Raw genomic sequence first — 26,495 nt, 5'->3', positions numbered from 1 at the left:
TAAGCACTTGCATAGGGGTTATGCATATGGTGTAAGAAATAAGCCATCATTTAAGCCATCATAAAAATGAATTCATATATATATTTAATAATCTAGGTTAGAATATAACATCACTGACCAAGAGACAGATGAATAAGACCTGTTTGGGCAGAGAGTTGTCAAAAACACTGATAACAACTGGAGTCTCTTAGATCAAAAGGGTTGTTTAGTATAAACAACAGATTCTGGGGAAATAGCCAGAAGCATCAGAGTAACCAGGTTAAACAGTTTGCCCTGAGGCAATGGAGATGTGACGTAACTATGATATCATCATAATGTGTAAACGAAGGCTGACTATATATAATGCAAAGAGCTGGTCATAAAATATGGTATGAGATCGAGCGATTATGGATCAAAAGCCTTCCGTTGCATATTGTGCGGGAAACATTTGTTACTAAAACAAGAAACTTGGATCCACTCAGGTTTCTGTTTCACCTGTTTAACCAGATGTTTTATGGGGGATGAGGCTCTAAACAGTATAAAAAGGGAGACCAAAATGCAGTCTGGAGTTCTGTTTTGGGGAACAGGCCTCTGTGTACAGGGTCTACCTCTAAACAGGAACTCTGCAGGCCGAGAGACTGAATTACTGTCCCAGGATTGGTAAATATTCTTCTGTCTTTTTGTCTCTGATGGTTTTAGTATTTTGTATTTAGTATTGTGTTTATGTATTAGGTTTTTGCTGTTTGTAGTATTTGGTTATAGTCTTTGACAGATAGTATTTGTTGGTTGAAGACTGTAAGTTAGTTTGCCTTTGTTAGTGATTATAATTTAGGGTTGTGTTGCGGGTTGTTTGGGGTATTTACGATTTACAATTTGTGAGTATTATTTTGGTATAGAATTGTTTTTATGCTTTTTCCCTTTTGTAAGGGTGTGTAATATGTTTCATTCTTTTCATTGTTTGTATTAGTGTGTTTTTGATTTGTGCATAAATTATATTTCAATGAGTACAGTGATTTGATTGTCTTTCTTCGCCAAACCTCCCTTTTTAGAACCTATTGGTTATATTATTATTGCCCAATATTAATATTTTATATGAATGTTAATATTGTCACTAATAATTATAATCCTACAATGGGGAATGCTCTAAAGGTGCAGAAATAAGATCTGCAATTATAATAATCTTGAGAAAAAAGGGAGAACTAGAGAACTGAAAAAAAATAAAACTATAAAATTTAGGAAAGAACATGCCAAGGAAAAACCTGTTTTAAAAGAAGGTGTGGCAGCCATTGGCCTAAACAGTAACCATCGCACCCCAGTGCTAGAAATGACTTAACCCCTGTGGCGATTAAAAGCATTAAAAACAGTACAGGGAAAGCCTATGATTAATGTCTTGCATCTCCACTGTGCTTTAGTCTCGTATTTTGCTGGCTACGTATTGCTTAATGTAGCCATATGAATACTTAGAAAAAAAAAAAAATATATGACACTCTATGTACATCTCTTTCTACACTCAAAAAAAACAGGTCCTCACAAAAACTGTACTGAATATAAGTAAAATATGTGTACATTAGATGAGAAAACAAAATAAGCACACAAAAAGTTAACATAGTAGAGTACAGCCTTCCCTAGGTTAAGAAATACTTACACAATAAGCTCAACAACTGGATCCCAGAGCGGACTGAAATTGATATACAGCATTGCCAGTAAATACCGTAGAGGTACCTGTAAAAAACAGTAACACTTTTTAAGTTTTTTTATGTCCTCTACTTGATGGTTACTTCTTATTTTTACACCTGATTACTTTATGATCTATCACTGGAATGTCCTATTATATTCCTTCCTTAAATGAGGATAACATATGCAATAAGGGTTGTTTGGGTTGCTAGGGGTTACTAGACATGAGCAAATGTTGTGCCTTATTGCATTACCATGTTTGCTCATAACTTATACAGAGGATATACATATATCTAGTTTTGGTACACACAGTCACATGTAGTAAGCATAATAAATTCATACAGAATTAGCCTATTGTGTCGGTTACCAAATCTGAAAAAAAAAAAAAAAAAAAAAAACCATACAAACCTCCTGCAAGTCTCCTTTTGCTACAGTTTTCACCAGATCATGCCTCAGTTTTCTGAGATGAAGAAGTTTCTCTCTGTATTCATGAACAGTTGCTGGTACAAGTTCAGCTTGCAACAGGATTGAAAACAGTGACTGACTCCCCTCTCTCTGCATTTCCTGTGCATGAAACAAAGACTGGAGATACAGCAACTTTAATTCTAACTTCCCTAAAATACAGTTTTCTGGTTGTTTCATACCTCAAGAGCAGAAGTGAGAGGAGCATCAAAATTATTTAAAATCCTTATCGTTAAAAGGCGCACCTACAACAAAAAATATGGATATTATTTAAAATAGCGTAATACCGACACCAGTTTGTGGCTGGTTTATTTTGGAAGAAATCATTAAAGTAGAACTATACTCCTAAACAATGTCACTATTAAAATATACTTTTTTAGTAGTATGTGCCATTGGGTAACCCTAAATAGAAAATTGCCATCTTAAGTATTGAGGGCCAACCCCTGGGATCATAGGTGCACACAAACAAACTGTAAGAAAAACCAAGGACAGACATACATGGTAGGCCACATCAGCCAATTAGTATACTATATATATACATAAATAAATTGTTTGTATATGTATGTATGTATGTATGTATGTATGTATGTATGTATGTATGTATGTATGTATATATATATATATATACATATACATATATATATATATATACACACACACACAACCTGTTGATTAAGTATTCATCCTGGGGGTATAGTTTTTAAAGGGGCAATACACCTTTTTTCAACATGAGCAAAATAAATTAAGAAATACATTATGCCTATTCTTTAATTTTACAAATATGCATATTTTTAAAGCATTGTTGTTTTCACATTTGCCATCTTAGTATTAATTAGCTCAATTAGTTTAAAGGGGCAGTATACCCCATTGTTCAACATGAGTGTAATGAATAGGACTTGTGCTGAACATACTTTTTCCCTTTTGTTTTAATCATGACAAATTAATATTTTTATTATTTCTTGAAATGAACAAGGCAAACAGGGATACTAATGCTACTCCATGACTGGTCCTTCTGAGGTAGATAATTAGATTACCAGTATGCAATCACCTCTCTTCATCCTTGAATGTGACTGTTTTGTTAACAGGTGTCCACTGAGCACTGGGATTACTGTATCTGTGATCCCATTAATACCATTTTAATAACTTTTACGCAATGCCAACCCTGGTCTTATCAAAGCCTTAACTCATCTATTCAATCGCTCGCTCTCTACTGGAATCTTTCCCTCCCAACTGAAGCATGCACTTCTATTCTGAAAAAACCCTCCCTTGATCCCTCCAATCCTAGTAACCTCCGACCTATCTCTCTGCTCCCATTCATCTCCAAACTACTTGAGTGCCTAGTTTTTGACACTGTGGATCACCCTCTTCTTCTCCAGTCTTTCCGCTCACTTGGCCTTCGTGACATGGCCTTATCCTGGTTTTCATCTTATCTTTCAGATCGATCCTTCAGTGTCTCTTACAATGGGGAATCGCCTTCTCCCTTGCCTCTTTCTGTCGGGGTTCCTCAAGGCTCTGTCCTGGGCCCCTTACTATTTTCTCCTCACTTGGCAAACTAATCAATTCTTTTGGCTTTCAGTACCACCTCTATGCTGATGATATTCAGATCTATCTTTCCTCTCCTGATCTCAAACCAGAGCTTCTAACTCGTGTCTCTTCCTGCCTGTCCGCTATCTCCACTTGCATGTCCCAACGTTACCTTAAATTAAACCTCTCTTAGACTGAATTGATTCTCTTTCCCCCATCCAACGCCCACATTGTTCCCGAGGTATCTATAAAGGTTTACAATTCCACCATCACCCCATCTTCCCAGGCCCGGTGCCTTGGGGTTATCCTTGATTCCGCCCTGTCCTTCACTCCTTATATCCAGTCACTTATCAAATCATGTCACTTTCACCTAAGAAATATTTCCAAAATACGATCATTTATCACCCAAGATGCTGCCAAAATTCTTATCCACTCTCTTATAATATCTTGTCTGGACTACTGTAACTCCCTATTAATTGGCCTTCCTCTTCAAAGACTGTCCCCTCTCCAGTCCATAATGAATACTGCTGCCAGGCTCATACACCTCTCCAACCGCCCCTCTCTGCCATGCCACTCTGCCAATCCCTGCGCTGGCTTCCCCTACCATCCAGGATACAATTCAAACTAATGACTCTCACATTCAAAGCATTTCATAACTCTGCCCCACCCTACATCTCTGAGCTTATCTCTAGGTACCATCTAACGCTCCTCTACTGACCTGCTCCTCAACTCCTCTCTCACTTCCTCCTCACACACTCGCATTCAAGATTTTGCAAGGACTACCCCCCTTCTCTGGAATTCACTCCCACAAACTGTCAGACTTTCTCCCAATCTCTCTGCCTTCAAGAGATCTCTAAAAACGCATTTATTTAGAGAAGCTTACTCTCATTTAGTTTAACATGTCCTCCTGTTTTAGCAGTGTACTGCTAAAAGCAATAATCTGTGCCACACCTCTCAACTCTGTCACGCCCATTCCCACACCTTGTGTCTTAACCCTTTCTCCTTGTAGATTGTAAGCTCTTTTGGGCAGGGCTCTCTTCACCTCTTGTATTGGTTATTAATTGCTTTATATGTTACTCTGTATGTCCAATGTATGTAACCCACCCATGTATTGTACAGCGCAGTGGAATATGTTGGCGCTTTATAAATAAATGTTAATAATAATAAAATAATAATAATCTGTGCACATGTAATCTAATTATCTACCTCACAAGCAGCACGTTCAGCACATGCAGTTATATTGCCCATTTAACTAGATAATACTGCGCTGAGTAAAAAAAAACCTTCTCCTTTACTCTTTGTTGTGAATATTTTGGTTTACAGATTACCAAAAATCCATTATTGAGGGTCATTATCTATACACTATATCACTATCTATAATTTGTCAACCTCACAAGAACAAAGCAGTAGATTCATATTGCCCTGTTTAGCGCAAGACATAAGGAAAACCATAGATCATGATTCATGTTTCATGATTAAAACAATAGGCCAAAAGTATGTTCAGCACAAGCCCTATTAAATGAGCTTATGTTGAGTAAGGCAGTGTACATTCCTTTAAGGCAAATCCCAGTCTCTGAAGATAAGAACAGCCTACAACTACTTGCACTTTTATAAGGGGATAACACTTTGTACCATTATGTGGGTTTAAGAAAAATATACTGGATAATTAAAATAAGAGACCACACCTTGCACACAGAGCAGAACACTCGTATTACTATCTACCAGAGCAAGCGCGAGGGCAGTAAAGCAAATAAAACACCACAAATGATAAAATCCTCATTTCATATTCAATTCCATTTTAATAGGCCTACTGAAAGAAGTGATAAGACTGTTTCAGACATTTAAAATACCTTTGAGGAGTTTGTTGAAATGTTATTTTGCAGTTTGGTAAAGATCTCCACCATGGTGTTGTGTGACAGTCGATTCTGGTGGCCACAAAATACTAATCTAGTAAAGTACAGATCAGCCAAGAGCAAGACGCTTGGATCAGAGGGGAAAGTCCTAAAAGACAATCAAACACAGAAGGTGAATTGTATTGAGTAAGCCATCAGTGAGGCATACAGTACAAAGAAGTGTAATAATTTTGGCTTGGGTGCAGGCATATGGAGCAGATTTCGACATCAAAATCCACTCTGTGTGGCTGCATCAAGCATATGCAGTGGCTCCTGGTGTATACACATCAGAGTGCTAATGCAAGCATAGGGGCTGATTGTGGGCCCGAGAATCAGCCCCCTGTGGCATTAGTTCTTTGTAGTGTGTTATATATATATATATATATATTTATATATGTATATATCAGTGGGGTTTGACATCGTGAACAAGGTCCTAGACCCGGACCGAAACGTTGATGTTTGAGCTATGATGTAAGTTATTAATAAAGCTGATTGATCTACGCTGGAGTGCACATATCTTTTGGAGAAATATACAAGGTACAACCCTATTTAGCACCCGCTTATTTTGCCTAAAGGATTAATTAAAGGGAGTGCGGACCTATATATATATATATATATATTTATATACACACACACGCCTACATACAAACAACTCTTTCCATGACCAGGGTTGTTTCTAGTTCTGGTAAAAGGAGAGGGTGGGAGGAGGTTTGGTGCCTAGTGCATCACCAGAACCAGATACAGCCCTGGTCACCAACCCATGGAGCAGGTTAGCAAGTTCATTACAATTTCTTCATCCATGTAAACACAATATGTTTCTATGGGTCAACGAGTCTGGCTAGCTTTATACAAAAATGCTTCAGATGTGGCATCCCTGCTCAGTAGTGACACTTCTATCTCTACACAGGCCCCAACAGACCCATTCTTAAGAGTCAATACAAAACAAAAGCAACTCCATATAACGAGATGTCTGTGTACCCAAACTTTAATTCTAATGTTACTTGAACCAAAATTTCTTTACGAGCAAAGTATTAACCTAGGAGCAGGAAAAGCAGATATTTATTACCTTAACTCCATTAAACACTTTTTTCAACCAATTTTCACTTACAGCAAAAGGCACTTCACATTCTCTACTGGAACAATAGAAAGAATTTCTGAAGAGTCATCCAAACTGAGTAGTGTGCTTACAGCTTGGCAAAGTACAAATAGGATTCCTAAGGGACAACAAGTCAGTTCAGTATCATGTAAGATAAAAAAAAAAAAAAAACACACACACACACTACAAATACACAAACACAAAATCCTGCATTACTATAAAAGTATGCACATAATACAGTGGCATCATTATATATAATTAAGGATTCCTTTAACTCATACTATCTTATACCTTGCTTCTGTTGTATTTGATCCGTTAAAACAAAAAGCTTTTCAATAAAAGTCTTTAAAAGTGGCAGAATGTTGTCTTTTTCCAGTGGCCTGCAAATAGAAAATTACATTACATTACATGGAGGCACTCACATATGTTTAACCTTCTTTAACCGTCTATCAAAAATGTAGAGCCAAACTTGAAATCAAACCAGGATACAAAAATGTACTTTTTGTCCAATCATTCACTCATGGTATCAGTTCACACTGCGAACGTACCAGATTTCTCATGGTTCTTTTCATACATTATTCCATTCTGTATCATTCTCAGCCACATTCCACTTAAAGGTAAACTAGAGTACTTGATTTGAGGGTTCAACAGCATTTTTTTCATATTCAATTCAATCTTTGGAACAACTAGCTAGCTAGCATTTTGACAGTGAAAAATTACATTGTTTCCAGAAGATCATAATGACCAAATGCTAGTACCAAATCGCAGTGACAGACATAATCTCTGTAAAGCGCTGGGTAAATGCGTTGATGCTATATAAATATCAGGAAATAAAGACAAAAATGACTATTTTGCCCATGGATTAAAAGAATTATAATTGCTACTATATAAAATATTTGGCATCCTTTCGAGTTTCATTTGCATTAATAAGTGTTTAGACTAATTACCTTAAATGAGGCAGAACAATAAGTGCAGCCCAACACTGGGGAAGGTTGGTGATATCTTGTCCCTCTGATAACTGAACCAAGGAGAGTACATAGCTTAGCACTGTTGAAGGCTCCCCTTCAGCACATTTAGACTTGTTTCTAGAGAGAGAGAAATAAGTAATGTTAATGTTCATTTGGGAAAATGTTACAATGGTTTGCCTAGCCCAGTAATAAAAGGAGGTTTTGCAATTATTTTCAAGTTAAGAATAGCAAGGAGATCAGAACCAGGTGTAGACTTGCAAGGACATCATAATTGATTGCTATTTTTTGGATTCATATATCTAACAAGTATTTCTGAGTAGATTAAATGCTATCATACATGCATTATAATCTTTTACATAAGTGATTCAAACAGACCATTTTTTCACCCTACCACAACAGTGGCATAACTATAGAAGGGGCAAACCCCAGTAATGCGTCAGTAATGCCTCAGTAATGCGCACCCGCAGCTTAACATTTGCAAAAGTTATGCAGGCATGTAAGAGTGGGTGGGGAGGGGGCGGTAGCTAGGGTGCCCACCAGGCCCTTCCAAAGATTTTTTTGTATGGGGGGCCCAGCACGTTCTCAGAAGGCCTGGGCTTATGACAAAAGGAAAAATACCAAAAAATTCTAGAAAATGTTCACTGAGGCTTACAGGGATTTCACACCAAAAGCAAGGGGATATTTCTCAAATGCCATTGATGCTGTAGAAGGAGGTTCAGCTTTTGATAAGATAAGCTTTGCCAGTATCACCAAGGCCTCATCCTTTACTTGACTGTCGTCTTCTTTAAAAAGTAACAGAATGTACTGTAGGAAGCTTTGTAAAAAATGCTGAAAGAAACAAAAAACATTGGGTAAGGGTAAATTTACAGAAAAACATTTGCTAAAGAAAACCCTAAAAAACCAAACCAAAAAGTAAAGCCCTGGGTGGCCGAGATGTCCAATACTTTTATAAATAGGATCTATATGCTTAGTTACATACAGAAATGAAATATTAAGAACTAAGCCTGGGCAGTTTTCAGAACAGCATGAAAGAAAGAAATTCCAGCTTTTAGATAACCCTGCTTTGTATCACCTACTGCATAAAAAAATAAGTTAAACTAAGAAAGATAATAAGGCTGGCCCTAGCTGTATTTCCCACATGAGGATCGCACCATGTTCCATTTGTTGTATGGCACTACTAACAGAATTTCAGTGTAAACACAAATAATCTATTTGCCAAGTACAAGTTTCTTATATAGACTCCAACTCACAAAAACTGCAAATAGGATTTTGAAATCATTCGGGGGAAAAATTAAACAGTAGAATCCATTTTTCAATACTATGTTTTGTAAGAAGGGCTTTGTTATTTCTCTAGTACAGGTATGGGATCTGTTATCCGGAAACCCATAATCCAGAAAGTTCCGAATTACAGGAAGGCCATCTCCCACAAACTTCAATATAAGAAAATAATTCTAATTTATAAACATGATTTTCTTTTTTTTGTAATAAAACAGTACCTTGTACTTGATTCCAACTAGGATATAATTAATCCTTATTGGAGACAAAACAATCCTATTGGGTTTAAATAACGTTTAAATTATGTTTTTAGTAAGCTTAAGGTAGGAGATCCGAATTGCGGAAAGTTCTCTTATCCCAAAAGCCCCGGGTCCTGAGCATTCTGGATAACAGGTCCAATACCTGTACTGTCAATCTTCATTCTTAAAGTGATACTAACACGAAAAAACTACTTTTTAAAATATGAATCTACATAAAAAGCTACCTATAGGTCATATTGATCATTTTTCACTGATAGGGCTGCTTTTGTGAGTAATTGTTACTTGAAGTTCCTAAACGCGACTGTTTTGCCAACCTGACTGTCCCTTCTCAGCCTGTCAGTTATAGCTTCTAATGCTAATGGACTCCTGCTGCACAAATATGGCCGCCCCCTCGTAGAGAAACATGGGGGATCAGATAGAAAATTTAAAAGCCTCAGGAAATACGTTTATGGCAAAATTATAAACCTCATGCAAAGACAATGTTATGAAAAAAAGGTTTAATTTCTGGTGTCAGTATCACTTTAACACTCCCCAAAGCTTTCCTGTCACTAAAATAATCTCCTACAGGAGAAGGGGGCATGGCTAAGAGGTCTTAAGTGTGCTGGGAATAGAATGCACTTTACCACAAGATATGGATAATAATGACAGATTAGCAATTGCAACAATTGCTACATTCACAGGTTGAACTCCATTAAAGCTTCAGGATAATAACACATGGTGTCATTATTGGGAAACTAAAGCAGAGGAATTTATAAGCACAAAAGTATGTAAGGTATGGCAAACAGAGATACAGGGGGAGGAGGACCCTGTAATATAATCATTATGGGCACATGCTTCACACACCTCAATGAATAGAGCTCTGAGCTTGTTGGTAAAATCCTCCTGCAATACCCTTCTTTGTGATTATGCTTACCTGCTCAAATTGCTTCATACGGAACATATCTTCAGAAAACTCCAGAATTAAACTTCTTGCAAATCCACTTTGAAAGACCTTTAAAATTAGAATTGCATAACTGCATCATTGTTGACCAACTAGTTATTTTGTAAGAACTCTCTTTATTACACGTTAATAAGCATAAGGAAAACTCCCAAATAGTAGTAACGAACAGCAGAAGATAAAAAAAGGACTAAATAGTTATAGGAAAGCAGGAACACAAAAGCTTTTTACTGAACAAAGCCAGGGTTGGCTGAGAGAGAGTATACTCCCAGAATGTATTATTCAGTAAAACCAACAAGGACAGGTATTGGATAGGTGCATAAGATTCATTTTGTTTTGAAAGATCCTATGAAGAACAGCTTATACTGTATGCTTTGCCACCACATTTAGTTGTTCTTCGAATATTGTTATACATGCCCTGAACTGTGTCGACTGAGATACGAAACCATCCTATAAATGGGGATGAAGAAGGTGAAAATCTCCATTGCACTTTATGCTCTGTTTGTTCCCATAAAATGTCAAAGGAAGTTTCCGACACACCAGTTAGGAAGTGCTGACACTGTGTTCTGTACTTGTACGTGTGTGCCAGTTTGGTTTTTTTGGTGCGATGTGAAGAGTGCTGGCCAGAACACCTTAGTGTTCTTGCACTGCTGTCTAGGGTCTTTAAAATTACCCTTATAGTGTAGCTGCTTTTGCAATTGTGATTTAGTTATGATGTTTCCAATATTTTGTCCTACCTGTATCTATAGAGCAGTGATCCCCAACCAGTGGCTCAGGGGCAACATGTTACTCACCAACCCCTTGGATGTTGCTCTCAGTGCCCCCAAATAAGGTAGTAATTTTTGAATTCCTGACTTGGTGGCAAGTTTTGGTTAAATAAAAACAAGATTTACTACCAAATAAAGCCTCCTGTAAGCTGATAGTGTGCATAGAGGCTATCTAATAGCCAATCTACACTAATAGCCAGTCTACACTAATAGCTTGTGTTGCTCCCCAAGTTTTTTTTACTTTTCTTACGCGTAATAAAGGTTGGGGACCCCTGTTATAGAGTATATATAAACACACATGCTAAATACTATTTATATTATTTTTAGCAGATACCTAATACACTTTGTTTAGTATCCTGTATCAGGCATGATTTATTAAAAGGAAAAAAAACTCATGTCAATACAAAACTAAAAGTTATAGAGTATACTAAACAGTACTTTCAGTAAATGTGGTATATAGGACAATTATTACCTTACTGATGGTGTGTTCTATATCACAGGCAGGCAGTGAAATGTTGTCATTTAAAAGTAAAGTAGAAGTTATCTTCAAAAGGTTACCACAACATGACAATGACATATTTTGAGTGTTCATCATTTCTGTTAAAGTCTAGAAATAAAAACAAATACAAGATTATTATTATTCTAGTATAAAGAGATCAGGTGGAAAATGGAGCATAACCAAGTAGCTAAATTATTCCTACCTGGCAGTCAGTTTCTGGTTTTGGGACCTTAGATCCGTGACCATGCGCCAAAAGCACAGAATACGCCTGCAGCAACCTTTCAATTTGATCTGAACATTCAGATGGATTTGACCCTATTTTCTTTGAAAGTGCTAAAAGGGTCTCCTTAAAAGGCAAAATTGGTGGAAAATCTCAATGAGGACAAGGGTTAATTTTTACAATTTTTTTCACTGCAGGATTTATTTCATAGGGGAAGTATTTAAAAACTTTTCTTATTTACCTGAATATTGGTAATTAGTGGATTAAAATGCTCTGTGTTGATATAATGTGTTGCAGACTCCACAAAATGTTTCAAAGTTTCCCCAACCAGACTCCATGGCAACTCCTCCTCAGTTTCAGTGACAGGTCCAAGCTTTTGTAGTATTAGTTTTATGGCCTGTCAGAGGTATAATGGAATATAAGGAAAACTGCTTGAAAAATAAATACATAATAAAAATACAGGTGAAGATGAGTAGTGCATGATGTCATACTGGGTGACATCATGGGTCCAGAGGGATTTATTTATTTATTTATTTTAAAGTGGCACAAAATATTTATGGCATGAAAGCACCCAATTGTACCCAACCACTTACCTTTAGGGCTGAGGAGTGAAACATGTTTCTAACCCCTTTACACATCTCAAACAGTAACTGCCCCAGGCCTTGTGCCTTTTGAGGGTGCTCTTTAAGATCCAAAAACATGAAATTTAATAGCTCGTTTAGATCAGGCACCTGAAACAAACAGAATGATACTATGATCAACAAACACAACAGATGCATGAAAAAAATTGCAAAATATAACTACAGGGTGCCTAAAATGTCTGCATCTACATTTTGCAAACATTTCTGTAGTTCAGAACATTTCAAAGTAAAGCCTCCGCTCAGTGCATGTCTACTTATAACGTTACATATAATTGCTTCTTACCTTCCTCATTAAAAATGCAAAGCTCTCTGCTGCAAAGTTTCTGATGTGTGGCTTCTGATGGGCCAAAAGAGTGCTGTACAGACTGTTATTCATAAAAAGAGGTGTCAGAGAGGAATAAACACACAGAAAAATGAATTCCATATACATCAGATGAAATCTAAAACTACACCAGTTTACTAAAAAATGTCACAGCCCCTTTCCCTGTGTACAATAAGATCTTCAAACAAGAGAGACAGTGATATGTAACTTTACAAAGTAGCAAAGTATGGGAACCATAGGCCAAGGCAGAATAACTGCTATTTAGATTTTTATTATGTAACCATATGATATGTTTCGGGCATCAAGGGCCCTTTCCCAAGTATGTGCTCTGATATAAATACTGCAGAAAATCTCCTCCAGAGATAATCTGCACAAATAGGCAATGTACAATGTTCTCTGTCAGTTTTGAATTGGCAGATATAATTTTATTTAGAGGGGCATGAACAATGCGGCCATAGCTGTACTTCCAGGCAAGACAGCAAAGCAAATAAATGCATTTAAAATGCACAGCTTCCCTCCATAATCTTTACAGTTGGTTAACCTTCTGTTCATATTGGGCAGTAAAATTTGGGAAGGAGCAAACTTGAGAATACACTTCTTCCTTGCATTTTCGCATGGATACTCAGCCATCAATCTGTCTGAGCCAATGTATTTTCCATAAAGACAACGAGAAAGTAATACAGATTTTTTTATTGTATGTTAGGGCTTTTGCTAAATTTACATTGTTAGAAACATTAATATGAATGTTACATTCTATGCATATAATGTTATGCCCCTTAAATGGCTATTTAAGATAAAACATGAACAAAGAGAGAAAGAGAAAGGGCGCTATAATTCATAGCATTAAAATCATTATGGCACATTACATCAATTTAAAGTGACACTTAATACAAGTTTATAACTAGATATTTCTAAATTCTTGCTGTACAAATGTTCCCTCATAAGGATTCTGCCAAAAAACAAAAGCAATGAATACATTTTAATGACTTTTCATACCTGTATATAGCTGGCATATCCTTTACCATCATCCTCCATAGATATTTGTAGAGATACGACAGGCAAGTAAAGGCCCATTCTAATAAATCAGTGTCTTTGGTTTCCAGTATAGAAGAGACAGCTAGGAAAAACTCTTGAAAGTGGGGATAGAAGTCAATCTGGAGATCTCTAGCCAGCTGTACCACGAGGCTATCAAAATATAATATAACTTTAGTAAAGGCTGTGCACATCAGAGACTAATGAATTAGAGAACAGCAAATATCTGTGAAGGAAAAACAGCAAATAACCATATAACAATTCCATAACATTTGGCTACTGCTTGCCTGTGCTGTTCCCACTTAATAACTACATTATAGTAATATGCATTTAATCTGGCATTCAACAGCATATCGACTCACTTTTAGAATGATAGCACTGTGAAAAATGCATTATGGTTAAAAATAAATGCTTTTTGGGATCATTTTCTAACCTTACTCAAAATTTTTTCACAGGTCCACAATCATCTGGAAAATGAATCATGAAGAGGGGTTCCAGGGTTCAGCAAGGTAGGCTTCCAACCAGCAAATGCCAAGAAGATGCCGCAGTACATCCATAGGAGCAAATGAACAGCTGATGTATAGGATACCTATTCGTTCAGTGTTTCCCATGTATGCTAAAGAACCTAGAAAGACTGACACTGCTTGAAAGTCTATCTCTCTGAACCACGCTGAAGAACCAATACCTAGCGACCGGACAGGTATTTAAGCTGTGAAGCAGATTTCTATTCTGTATAATGAGTATCTTTTTATTTATAACAAGATTATTATACAAAGGAAACGGTTTAATCTTGCTATTCCTCCTATTAAGGGGATATAAAAATATATAACAGTATTTTTTACAAAAAATATAGGCATATACATAGGTATATTTTCATATCCAGTCTTAAACCGCAGGTAAAATAAATGCTTCAGCGCCATGGAACATTGGTGTATTTATACATACTCGAGAAGGGGTTGATAAGCAAGGCTGTTCTTCACCTGCAGATGAGTCTTCAAGCTTTGAACTATATCATTCTGGTGATATACCAGAAGGTTGAAAGACTGACATTTGGAAGATACCTCTTTGTAGAATGTTACTAAAAGACAAAAGATGATCCATCAGACCAACCAAGCCATCTGTAATAAAAGGTAGCCTTTTCTAAAAGACTTCATATATATTTTTATAGTTCAGAAACAGGTGTAATAAAATATAAGAAAAAAACATCTAGAATTTAGTCAGAACCCCACAGAAGGATATCATTCTGGCTAGGCATAATCCTTACAACCCTAGTTGTCTATAGGTTGAATTTCAAAGTTAGCCACTTCTGTAATAAGCTTGTTACAAATTTAAGTGCAAAATTAACATTTATTAAAGCAAAAACAAAACAAAAAACACAAATCAATTTGAAGGAATTAAAACACAGTGGCCAAAACATAGAATGTTTTAGATACTTTTGACAGCTATTCCTTCTAATTTGCATCTTATTCTAAATGGCACTATAAAATCGTGTTATATCCCTTTGGATTTTACAGGCAACACTGAGTTAGAAGAGTTACAGGGATTTATAGTAACAATATACAATAAAAAATTAAATATTAACTTTTTAATTTTTTTTTCACAGGAATCACAAACAAGCCCAATTCCAAATGAGTCTCTAAGCTCATAAAATCCCCTAAGGATTGAATTAAAGTAAAGGCACAGACTTAACAAGCCACACTTCCTTAGCACAGCTTCTGTACACACAACCAGACACTAGAAATAAGTAAGGCTCCTGTTCACACTGTTCTAACTCCCAAAGATCAGAGAAGAGGCTTTAGACCGTTTCGTGGTCCAGCATTTGGTCAGGGCTTCCCTCCCATAAAAATGAATTTCCATTCAACACCTGAAACTAGTTTTCTAGTGGGAAGGATCTCTATAGCAGCTTTAGCTTAGTAATAGGGTTGCCACCTGGCCAGTAAAAATTATGCTTGATCCCAATGTTATTATTAAGGCTAATGCCAGACGAGGTGTAGGGCGGATATTTTCGGCAAGCGGAAAAGCGCTTGCTGAAAATTCCACCCTATGCCTCCTACTTGTGCCTGCACCTGAATGAATGAGATACGCTCGGGTGCAGGCACATGTAGCGGAAATATGCATAAAAACGGGAGAGTTTGGAAGTCTTGCGTTTTTATGCATATTTCGGCTACATGTGCCTGCACCCAAGCATATCTCGAGCATAGAGCGGAATTTTCAGCAAGCACTTTTCCGCTTGCCGAAAATATCCGCCCTACGCCTCCTCTGGCATTAGCCTTAGGAAAAAAGATGAAAATAGGAAGGCCGGTATTTTTTCTCAGAAAAGGTGGCAACCCTACTTAGTAGAAAAAAAATGTTGGAAGATGGTACATAATAACAGTTTTCCCTGTGAACACTGATAAGGAAAGGGAAAATTGTATCATACTTACCGTGATTTTCCTTTCCTGGGAGTACTCCATATCAGCATGTTCCCATCCCTTATGCAATGGTAGTCTTAAAGCTCGTAACAAAGACGCCATAGAGGGGGTGGGGGTGGCTTTTAAAGCTTTGGGGAGGATCCTTCTGATGGGGCATGGGGGCGGGGATATCCCAGATAGTGCTGATATGGAGTACTCCCAGGAAAGGAAAATCACGGTAAGTATGATACAATTTTCCCTTTTCCCTGGTCGTACTCCATATCAGCACTATCTGGGACATAGCAAGCTAATACCCAGTTGGGAGGGAAACTAGGCTCTGGCAGACTTCTGGATGGTACTGCAATAACTTTGCTAAACGTCATAGTAACCTATCCATTGTCATGCTAACAACTTCAGGAAAAGAACCTAGCAATGTATTGAAGACTTCTAATAGGATTGGCTGATCTCAAACCAAACCAGGAGAAAGAATGAACAGTGATACTAAGGAAAGAAGATCCTGCTAGGACCCAGACCTACACAGAGAAACACACACAGTGAGTGTGACCCCAAACTGACCATCTCATCGCCACTTGGTTAGAGGTGGACAGTGCCTGACACCATAAGAACAAACTCCCAGAATTTCACAAAACTATTTAGAGACATACCATTTGACAGCTGTGAAATTCACCGCAGGTGGAAAATACCTGCTAAACCATAGCAGAGAATCCGGTCTCTATACATATCAGTATCTGGAACTAATGCAACATGAACATTACAAGGTAGAAGATATGCATCATGAAGGAAGTACTATAGGCAGAAACCATGTGAGCCCTGTCAGACCTTTATGAGTCCTATATGTGCTTATGCTGACCTCTTGACCGCTAGTAGCACTGTATCCCATAACAATCTTTAAAGGTTGCTCTCATGCCGAGGTCACATACTAGAATGATAACCCTCCACAAGAGTAACCTAATTCCAGGAATCTCAGGTACTGCAATGACAAAACAGTCCCTAATTTTTGGGCTATATGCTGTCCCTTTATGGGGACTAGCATAAAATGAGACAAGCAGGGCAACCCATGACAGAAGACATGAACGGCAATGCCACTACATATGATATACCCTGGACGGGAAGGCATACTCATAGCCACCATGCCGCTAAATTAATATATAGCATAGGAACAGGAAGACAATCCCAGCCAATGTAGACAACTGGGTAGGAATAAGGAATGTCTTTCAAGTATGAGTTAAGGTTAGAGCTTCTAGACCTAACCAGTGTGTATGCCCTGTATCCGGACTAATTTGATGGAAGTCAAAAACACCCTGTTTCAAGCTTCCCAGCTGGAGGCACCCTCACCCAAGGGAGAATACTTCAGGGCAAGTAATTAACTGTTGTGCAGGCAATACTATGGGCCAGATAACTGGGCCCTAGGCAGGGAGATGTAGGTAGATCTTACCTCTAGAGACTATGATGGCACAGTCCATAAATTGGAAAGCATAGGTCATCCCAAGCAGTGCGAATGTGACACATCCCTTGAGAGACCAGGTCATTCCCTGCCATATGCCCTGCAATCAGAACAGTGTATAACAGAAAACCCAAAGAGCAAACACGTGTCCTCTTGGGGGAACTAGGTATGGAATGGCAGCTACCCCAAAACATTTACTCACAGCATGTAATTGGAAGCCAGGTGAACCTTTATATATTCTCAAGCCCTGTAGAATGTATACAATATGCCTAAACAGCTGTAATCCCACAGCCAATTCAATGCAAGGGTTAGACCCTCCGAACCCAACAGAAGTGACAATGATAGCTTAGCAAGGTAATGCATAGTCTATTTAACGGCTGCTTGCTGGGCAAAAAACACCTAACCCCTGTCAACAAAAAACAGCTTCGAAAACAAGCGTTTAGCTGTGAAGCTATTCAAGGCAGAGAAGATACCCAGTAACATAATTAAGATGTAATGTACATGCCATCTTATTACCCTGCTTGAGCTACTGCGATCCCGCAGATGCCATGAGATTGGCTGCAACCTGCCAGCCTTTAGCTCCCAAGAGGCAATACCAACAAGTGTACTGGCACCTTTCAAAAAAGGCTAGTGTTATACACTAGCAATGTGGAGATTCATGAACACACTGATGGGTTTGCTTCAAATCGGTCATGGAGCCAGCCCCTATTTAACTATTTAATGTTTTCGGACTGACTTACCATGTAGATCAAACTCATGAGAGAGCCCTGTAGAACATGCAAGTCAGATGCTGTTCACCAAGTGTATATACTACTAAAGTGATGCCTCCCTGCGGCACAAAGGAACGCATGTTGCTGGGCTCTAGAATAACTGCAAACTCAGAGGAATGTTTGTTTTGCAGCATATTATGGATCATGGTTTTATGCCAGGCTCAATAATTACTACAGGCCCAATGGCCCCACTACAGCATGTGAGCATAACCCTTTTGGTTCAGCTGTAGTTATAACCGTAATGCATTCCGCTTGCATACCCACAGGGCCCAATGAAACCTGCAGCTTGGCCCATACGTACTACCTGGTCTTAGAAGTACTGCAAAAAAGGCCTACAAAACCCAGAACTGGCAACAGCTTATGAAGCTTATCAATAATAGGACACAGTGAACCATGAATTGTGCTGCAGCTTTAGGCATGCTAATAGCACAGATAAAAGAAATGCTGGAGATAGTACTCTGTTTGGGCTGCAGATTCATAAACATGCACATTGCCCAGTACAGCAAACATTCAGTCAGCTAAAGCTCTAGGTATGCTTACTGCCCAAACTGGTACCAGACTCTGGTTGCTGCAGAAACTAATGAATATTATTTTGTACCCCGGCATTTGCAGTTTAAGCATGCATAATACAGGAACCATGAGTTGTGCTGCAGCTTTAGGCATGCTAATAGCACAGATTTGGAGATGCTAGAGATGCACTCTGTTTGGGCTGCAGATTCATGAACATGCACATTGCCCAGTACAGCAAACATTCAGTCAGCTAAAGCTTTAGGTATGCTTACTGCCCAAATTGTTACCAGCCAATGGTTGCTGAAAAACTAATGAATATTATCTGGTACCCAGACATTTGCAGTTTAAGCATGCATAATACAGGGTTCTACAGGGTTGCTGAAGAACTAATGAATATTATCTGGTACCCAGACATTTGCAGTTTAAGCATACATAATACAGGGTTCTAAACCTTAGAAAAGTGAAAAAAAAAAAAATCTGCTGGTGATTATTGTACAGAGAAAAATACAGCATAAGTATAGGAACACTTAATGGCAATGTGCCCATGCATAGCCTGAAAGAAAACTACATGGCAATACACTATTAACACATATGCAGATAATGCTAATCACAAATCAATAATTGTGTTAGTTTACTGGTAGCAACACAAGCCTGGCCTGGGGACCCCAAAGCATGGCCAATAATTGCTGCTAGCTGACAAGGTAGGATTACAGCCCTCTGCAGTGTGCTACAAAACACCTTTAAGTGATCAGAATAAAGGGCTCTCGATTTCTATAATACTATAGCTCTCTAAGCCAATAGTTATGGCCTACCTTAGGCATCAAAAACTGGAAAGAGGTTCCTAAAGGAGGACTGATTATAGGAAACCAGCAAACAAATCAGTATACAGAACCTTACCTTCCCAGCCCATGGTGCTATACTCTGGGAACTCAGGATTGGAATGAGAGCCACAACACCTTTGGCTAATTACATAATTACCTTCAGCAGAGGTACTCTGGTTACACCCCTATTAGCCAGTAGGGTTATACTACAGACCCTTATACAGAGTTTTAAACATAATTAGCCAGGCTACTACTAGCGAGGCACCTGAACAACTTCAGCCCTAATGCAGCAATACAATCTGGCTACAATCGTGATGGCAAAGTACTGGATCCATGTGCATACACATAATTATACCCAGCTAATGCAGATACAGATCTCAGAGGTACTTCAACTCTATAATGCCCTGACTACTATAAACACCTTCCACAGTAAGTGAAATATTAGTGCATTACCTGGTGTAGCAGCAGTAGCCATAACACAGAACTGGTGCAACTCTCTGGGAAGCTCAGCTGGAGTGTAACTGATCACGTAATCACATTCACCTGAGGCTACTCAGGAATGCATCTAATTAGCCAGTTCTTAGTAGTAACTACACTACAGTGCCCTAGCAACCATAACACAATGCGGGCAGCTGAAAGGAGTTGACGCATTACCCCATGTATCAGCAAGTAGCCATGACACAGGACTGCTACAATCTCTGGAAAGCTCAGGTAGAGTGTAGCTTAGCACATAATCACATTCACCTGAGGCTACTCAGGAATGCATTTCATTAGGCAGTTCCCAAGGTTACTACATGGCTCTGCCCTAGCAACTGTAACACAATCCAGAGCAGCTGAAAGGTTCAATGAATCACCCAATCTGTCTGCAAGTAACCATAATATTTGACTGGTTACATTCAGCTAAAGCTATCCAGGTATGTAGCAACTAGCAGGCAAACTAACCCATTTGTAGTACATAATGCAGCCCAATGTTTAAAGACAGTGGGGTGTCAGGCCCTTTTTTTTTTTTTTTTTTTTTTTTTTTTTAAACACCTCTTAATACAAAACCTTAGGAAAGACTTTGTGAGGGAGGCAGTAGGCTTTGAACTCTGGCTCTATTAAAAAAAAAAAATCTCTCCACACAGTAGAACAAAAAGGAATATGGAGATCGCCAGACTCAGGCCACTAACTAAATGTTGAGGACTGCTAACTTCCACCTCCCTCGCCCATCCGCAAAAATATTAAGTGTGTCGGGCCACACACCATTGCCACCAGACACTCACGGCCTGGGAGGGCATACGGATGGGGGGACTAGCACTTGCCATTGGATGCCATTATGACAAACCAGAAAGGCACATGGGATCAAATATACCAAACAGCATTGTCCTACCTTATCAAGCAGAACAGAGCCAAAGATCCCAGGATATGAGGTAATGTGCAGGGGAAAAGATCTCATGGACCAAAAAACCCCAGTCCCTAGGTGCCATTTCCGGTCACCTAATGCTTTCCCAAGGCTAAAAAGCAAAAATGTTGCTTCCAATGGAGCAAGGAAAGCAGAAGGAAAAAAAGACGCCATAGAGGGGGTGGGGGTGGCTTTTAAAGCTTTGGGGAGGATCCTTCTGATGGGGCATGGGGGCGGGGATATCCCAGATAGTGCTGATATGGAGTACGACCAGGGAAATTGTAGCTACTGATGCCTCCTACGGATTGCGTCTCTTATACAAATGTACAATAGAACATAAAAAATAAACCTACCATAATTTTCAGTGAGATTTAGTTCCTTCCATTTCTGTAATGCTTCAAAAAAGTAGGTCTCAACCACCTTAATAAATTGCAATAAAATTAAAATAAAAGTATGCAGATAGATACAATAAGAGAATATATAAAAATTCAACTGCAATTCGATTCAGTAGCTTACTGTTAATCTATGTACACGTGACCTTCCTTTTCTTACTTAAGATTAATGATTAATGATTTATATCTTTGGGTGGTTAAATTAATCAGACCAAAGATGCTAAATGGTTTCAATTTCTCCTTCACTTGAAATTAGATTGTGTGTAAATACCCAGGTAAATTCAGATGAAATCTCTGGCAGGTAGTGATGCAACTAGTTGGTCAGCTCTATAGAACTCTATGATTAGTAGAGTAGAGTAGTCTGCATGTAGACTGGATGTAGCTTTGCAAGGTAAATAATGCCATGCATGGTACCAAAGAGATGCTTTTGAGTTTCAAAATCTGGCATTAACATTTGGGCATGAAGAAAATAAAAAATCTCATGCTTGTTGCTGTCAAAATACTGAGCCTCGAGTCTGCACTGAAATGCACTGCATCAGCCTGGGAAACATGCAAGTGCATATTTTTATGCTGAAATCCACTCCCTGTGTCTGTACCTAGACAGTACTTTTTAGTGAAGACCCAGGAGCTGGCACAGGCCAAAGGATTAGTTGATTCTGGCCCTTTGCTTTAAACAGCACAATTCCCTTTAGTTATCATGGCAAGGAATCCTTAGCAATTCAATGCATTTCCTCACAATGACTTGTCTCTAGATAATATGCAGGGACCAGACACCATATGATACATGCTAAAAAATAAGGTTCTGGAACAACATTGCCTTTGGATCTTTATATAAATTAACAAGCTCGAAAAGGGCACTTACCTCAGAATGACTCTCTGTTCTGTCAATACGATGGATAATATCAATGTTAACATTTGCTAATCTTTCTGAAAATGTCTGGAACTGAAAAAAGGAACAAGAAATATTGATTATTCAAAATGACACTTAGGGGCTGATTTACTAATCCACGAATCCGAATCCTGAATGGGAAAAAATCGGATTGGAAACTAACATTTTGCGACTTTTTCGTATTTTTTGCAAATTTTTCGTCACCGTCGCGACTTTTTCGTAGCCATTACGACTTGCGAGAATTGTCGCAACTTTTTAATAGCCATTACAAATTTCGTGAATTGTCACGACTTTTTCATAGCCATTATGACTTTCGTGAATTGTCGCGACTTTTTCATAGCCATTACGACAATTCGGGAAAAAGTTGCAAGATACCGATCATTACGAAAAAAACGCATTCGGACGCTTTTCGGACGTTCGTGGATTAGTAAATGTGCCCCTTAGAATACATAAGAAAGGGGATGTATTTTAATCATGGAAATAAAGCACTCACACTGCTTTAAGTGGAAGGAGTCCCCAAACTGGGACCGAAATGTTGGATGCAGAATGAAGTAAAATAAAGTCAAAAGCACATTGGAGCACAATCTTGGAGTGCTGGTTCATTCTTTGATTTTATATATAGATATTGTATCAGTAATGGAAATTGGAAATTACGAAAATATGTTTCGAAATGACATATTCCAATAAAATCCATAGGGACATGTCAGTATTGCTAAAAATAATGGGCGCAATATTTTTTTCTTACAAGGTGCCTCCAATCCAGCAGTACTTAGAAGAGCCAACAGTCTGACATTACTTGATCCCTGAGGCAGAGGGCTGACTGTGTCTGTCAAGCTGAGCTGGAGGAAACATACTCTTGTAGTACTCTTTCCATTTGTACTCCAGCCTATGGAAGGATTGCCTACCCCAACCCAGCATGACCGCAGGAAAAAGGAAGAGTTCTGCAGCTCTCGCACCACATCATTACTGCAAATAGTACTGGGCGTGGGGTGGCTTGGGGGCCACTTTTCTAGAGGTAGAATATAGTTCTCATTGTTTTTTTAGTAACACTCACACATTCCTACAGATTTTCAAAGGAACATATCAGCATCACTTTAAAGGAGAACTAAAGCTTAACTAAGGAAGTAGGGAAAAAATGTTGCACATTATGTTTTGGGTTTCTGTACCAGCCCAAGGGAATCGCAGCCCTTTAGCAGGGAAGATCTGTGCCTCTGAAGATGCCCCCAGTAGCTCCCCATCTTCTGAACTTCATTTTATGCTTAATGATTTGTGATGACCCCTAAGCTCAGCTCCCCAACAGTGGCTCAAAGCACACTGAGCATGTGCGGGGTCACTGACACTCTTAAAAAAAACCAAGGTCAAGAGCTCCTGTGACAACTTTAAAGGCCTGGATCATTACTGGTATAGAGATGCTGGAACTTTAGGCTGGTGCAATAAGTTCAGTATATATAATATAGCATTTCTATCCATATTCATGTTTAGTTCTTCTTTAAACAGTGTTAGCAGCTTACTTCCAATATGTGATGCTGCTTATTTATCATTTTATGCACAATATTTGTACCTTCCTTAGGTCACAAAACATGTTTTTTTATACCCATAAATCTTGGTCCCTATATGACATCACAGAATGTGATTAAAAAAAATGGTAAGAGCTTGCTTGAAAATATCTATGCATTAACTTATAAACAAAGTTACAGTAGTAACTTTGGCCATTGTAACTTGTAAATGGCCATTAAATAGTTTTTTTTGTTTTAATCATGTCTATGCAGAAATATGTTCAATATTATTACATTTATGTATAAAGCACCCACATATTCTCCAGTACTGAACATATAGGCGTATAACTGACATACATCAAACTCATACATGAAGGTAAGAGGGTCCTGAACACAATGGCTTAAAATCAAATACAATTACTAAAAAAACAAAGCTTTATACACCTATGCATCTTTAAGCTTTAATGAAATATATATGATACACATAGTGAATATTTAGAGACAGAAAAGCCTTTAAAGATTAATTACACCTAAAAAGGAGCCGCACAGACATTAAAGCATTCTTGTCTTCTTGTGTATTTTTTTAACTGATACAGGGAATTTTACTTAGAGGCATTAAGACCACCATATGTAAAGGGTTGTCAAATCTAAAAAAGCAGAGTACATCTATTAAACTGAAAATCCAGTATGGAAATGATGGGGGTGGCAAAGAGGAGCCATATTTTAGCCAACCTTATGTTTCATGGTACAGACAGAGCTACCATTTCAATGGTACAACTTGCAGATTGTTTTATGCTGTAACCCATAATAAATAATCACACAGCTTAGTTAATAATAATTACTGAGTATATTGCATTCATCAGTTATTATAGTTTATAATATTATAGTTTCTGTAATACCCTATCAATTCCATTTAGGGAAGTAAAAGGTTCCCTGTAAAAATGTAGCATAATTCAGAAAAAAACGCGATTTATAAAAGTCTAACTGATTTGTAGCAAAACAAAGTTATACATTGAAACAATCATTTGTGCACTAGTTACAGAACATTTCTCCACATGTACTTATTGTGTAAAAGCTACTTATAGCCTACTTTATATACGTACAACAGCACTTTTTCAGCCATTGCAAGCACTGGGAGCATTAACGATTTCGTTTCTAGATGGAATTTACCTTATAAGTGTTCTCAGACTTGTGACGAGATGATTTTGTTTTCATGTTCACGGTAACTAGTAACTAAAATCAGAAGGCTGTGTGTTTTACTTGTTGTTGTTTTCAGTGTTCCAGATTTTTGTTATTAACTTCAAAATAAGCACGTTTCAATATAGCACTAAACACACGCCGCTAGTTAGTGGGGGCCGCCATATTGCCAGTGATGACGTATAACTACCTAACTTCCGGAGTTCCCGGAATCGCTTGCATCTGCCTGAATAAAGACAGAGGTTTCCATCCAGCAGCCATATTGTGGTTGGCGGTGCCGTAACGTGTAATGTTTTGCGAACGTGATTGGATTAAAAATTTAGCTTTGACAGGCATGACATGCACGTTTTGTCCCCTAGGACAGTTAGGTGTTTGGATGCTTTATTGTATTATTTAGTTCTGCTCCGTAATGATGTGCAAGTTCTGATTTGCTTGCTATTGCAAATTTGCAGTTGACGTCTTTAATAGCAACAAAAGTGATTGCAGAGGATAGTGCGCTGCTTTGGAGGCCAGACATTTTTAAGGCAGTGCCGGAAGGTGCGGAGCATCCAGAGTATATTTACCTTCATCAGATTGTTAAAGGAACAGTAACACCAAAAAATGAAGGTTTTAAAGTAAGTATGATATAATGTAATGCTGCTCTGCACTGGAACAATGTGTGTGTTTGCTACAGAAACTCTTTTGTAGTTTATATAAATAAGCTGCTGTGTAGCCATGGGAGCAGCCATTCAAGGTGGAAAAAAAAGGAGAAAAGGCACAGGTTACATAGCAGGTAACAGATAAGTTCTATACAATACAATGGTGTTTTATCTATTTGCTAAGTAACCTGTGCCTTTTCTCCTTTGAATGGCTGCCCCCATGGCCACACAGAAGCTTTGCTTACTAAACTATAGTAATGTTTGTTAGGGCTGTGACACACGGGGAGATTAGTCGTGCCACAACAAATCCTTGCCTTGAGAGGAAACTTCGCGGCACCGCCTTTGCCATCCCACCGGAGATTTACATTCTTGCCGGAGGAATGGCATTGTGGGGAGATTAGTCGTAGCGCGACTAATCTCCCCGTGTGTCACAGCCCTTAAGCAAATACACTAGGGGGCACATTTACTAATCCACAAACGTCCGAAAAGCGCCAGAATGCGTTTTTTCGTAATGATCGGTATTTTGTGATTTTTTCGGGAAATTGACGCGACTTTTTCGTAGCTGTTACGACTTTTTCGCAAATTGTTGCGACTTTTTCGTAGCGTTACGACTTGTGCAAATTGTCGCGACTTTTTCGTAGCCATCGCGCCGAATACGAAAGTTTCGGATTCATTCAAGCTTCGGTATCGGGACTTTCCTTGGGCCAGGTTGGAGCTGCAGAGTGCCATTGAGCCCTATAGGAGACTTTCCTTGGGCCAGGTTGGAGCTGCAGTGTGCCATTGAGCCCTATGGGAGACTTTCCTTGGGCCAGGTTGGAGCTGCAGTGTGCCATTGAGCCCTATAGGAGACTTTCCTTGGGCCAGGTTGGAGCTGCAGTGTGCCATTGAGCCCTATGGGAGACTTTCCTTGGGCCAGGTTGGAGCTGCAGAGTGCCATTGAGCCCTATGGGAGACTTTCCTTGTGCCAGGTTGGAGCTGCAGAGTGCCATTGAGCCCTA

At 38.5% G+C, this 26,495-nt stretch overlaps 1 protein-coding gene and 1 long non-coding RNA gene across 5 annotated transcripts in view; one reads left to right on the top strand and one right to left on the bottom strand.

Annotated features, from left to right (window-relative positions):
* The window catches only part of utp20 (UTP20 small subunit processome component), a 69,467-nt gene extending 44,419 nt beyond the window's left edge, over positions 1-25,048 (bottom strand). Inside the window, exons 1-19 of one of the 4 annotated variants that reach the window (XM_031898857.1) lie at positions 24,833-25,048; positions 22,140-22,220; positions 21,239-21,305; positions 14,494-14,626; positions 13,513-13,701; positions 12,478-12,559; positions 12,147-12,284; positions 11,795-11,950; positions 11,536-11,679; positions 11,307-11,441; positions 10,044-10,121; positions 8,248-8,423; positions 7,575-7,712; positions 6,919-7,007; positions 6,640-6,745; positions 5,490-5,640; positions 2,298-2,360; positions 2,062-2,217; positions 1,625-1,701 (exon numbers count right to left, since the gene is read on the bottom strand). In XM_031898857.1, coding sequence (XP_031754717.1) covers positions 1,625-1,701; positions 2,062-2,217; positions 2,298-2,360; positions 5,490-5,640; positions 6,640-6,745; positions 6,919-7,007; positions 7,575-7,712; positions 8,248-8,423; positions 10,044-10,121; positions 11,307-11,441; positions 11,536-11,679; positions 11,795-11,950; positions 12,147-12,284; positions 12,478-12,559; positions 13,513-13,701; positions 14,494-14,626; positions 21,239-21,305; positions 22,140-22,220; positions 24,833-24,877 — 2,204 coding nt within the window. In that variant the 5' untranslated portion in view covers positions 24,878-25,048. Of the gene's footprint in view, positions 1-1,624; positions 1,702-2,061; positions 2,218-2,297; positions 2,361-5,489; positions 5,641-6,639; positions 6,746-6,918; positions 7,008-7,574; positions 7,713-8,247; positions 8,424-10,043; positions 10,122-11,306; positions 11,442-11,535; positions 11,680-11,794; positions 11,951-12,146; positions 12,285-12,477; positions 12,560-13,512; positions 13,702-14,493; positions 14,627-19,580; positions 19,695-19,957; positions 20,511-20,873; positions 21,054-21,238; positions 21,306-22,139; positions 22,221-24,832 lie in introns of those variants that run through there. The other 3 variants (XM_031898860.1, XM_031898858.1, XM_031898859.1) reach the window with 3 other exon arrangements.
* LOC116409729 lies at positions 33-19,193 on the top strand. The gene is made up of 3 exons (XR_004221960.1): positions 33-639; positions 907-909; positions 19,182-19,193. It is a non-coding gene; the product is annotated as an uncharacterized LOC116409729 (long non-coding RNA).
* Positions 25,049-26,495: the final 1,447 nt, after the last annotated feature.

This window comes from Xenopus tropicalis, chromosome 3 (assembly GCF_000004195.4).
Source record: "Xenopus tropicalis strain Nigerian chromosome 3, UCB_Xtro_10.0, whole genome shotgun sequence".
Lineage (NCBI taxonomy): Eukaryota > Metazoa > Chordata > Amphibia > Anura > Pipidae > Xenopus > Xenopus tropicalis.
This window is presented reverse-complemented; position numbering and strand designations above follow the sequence as displayed.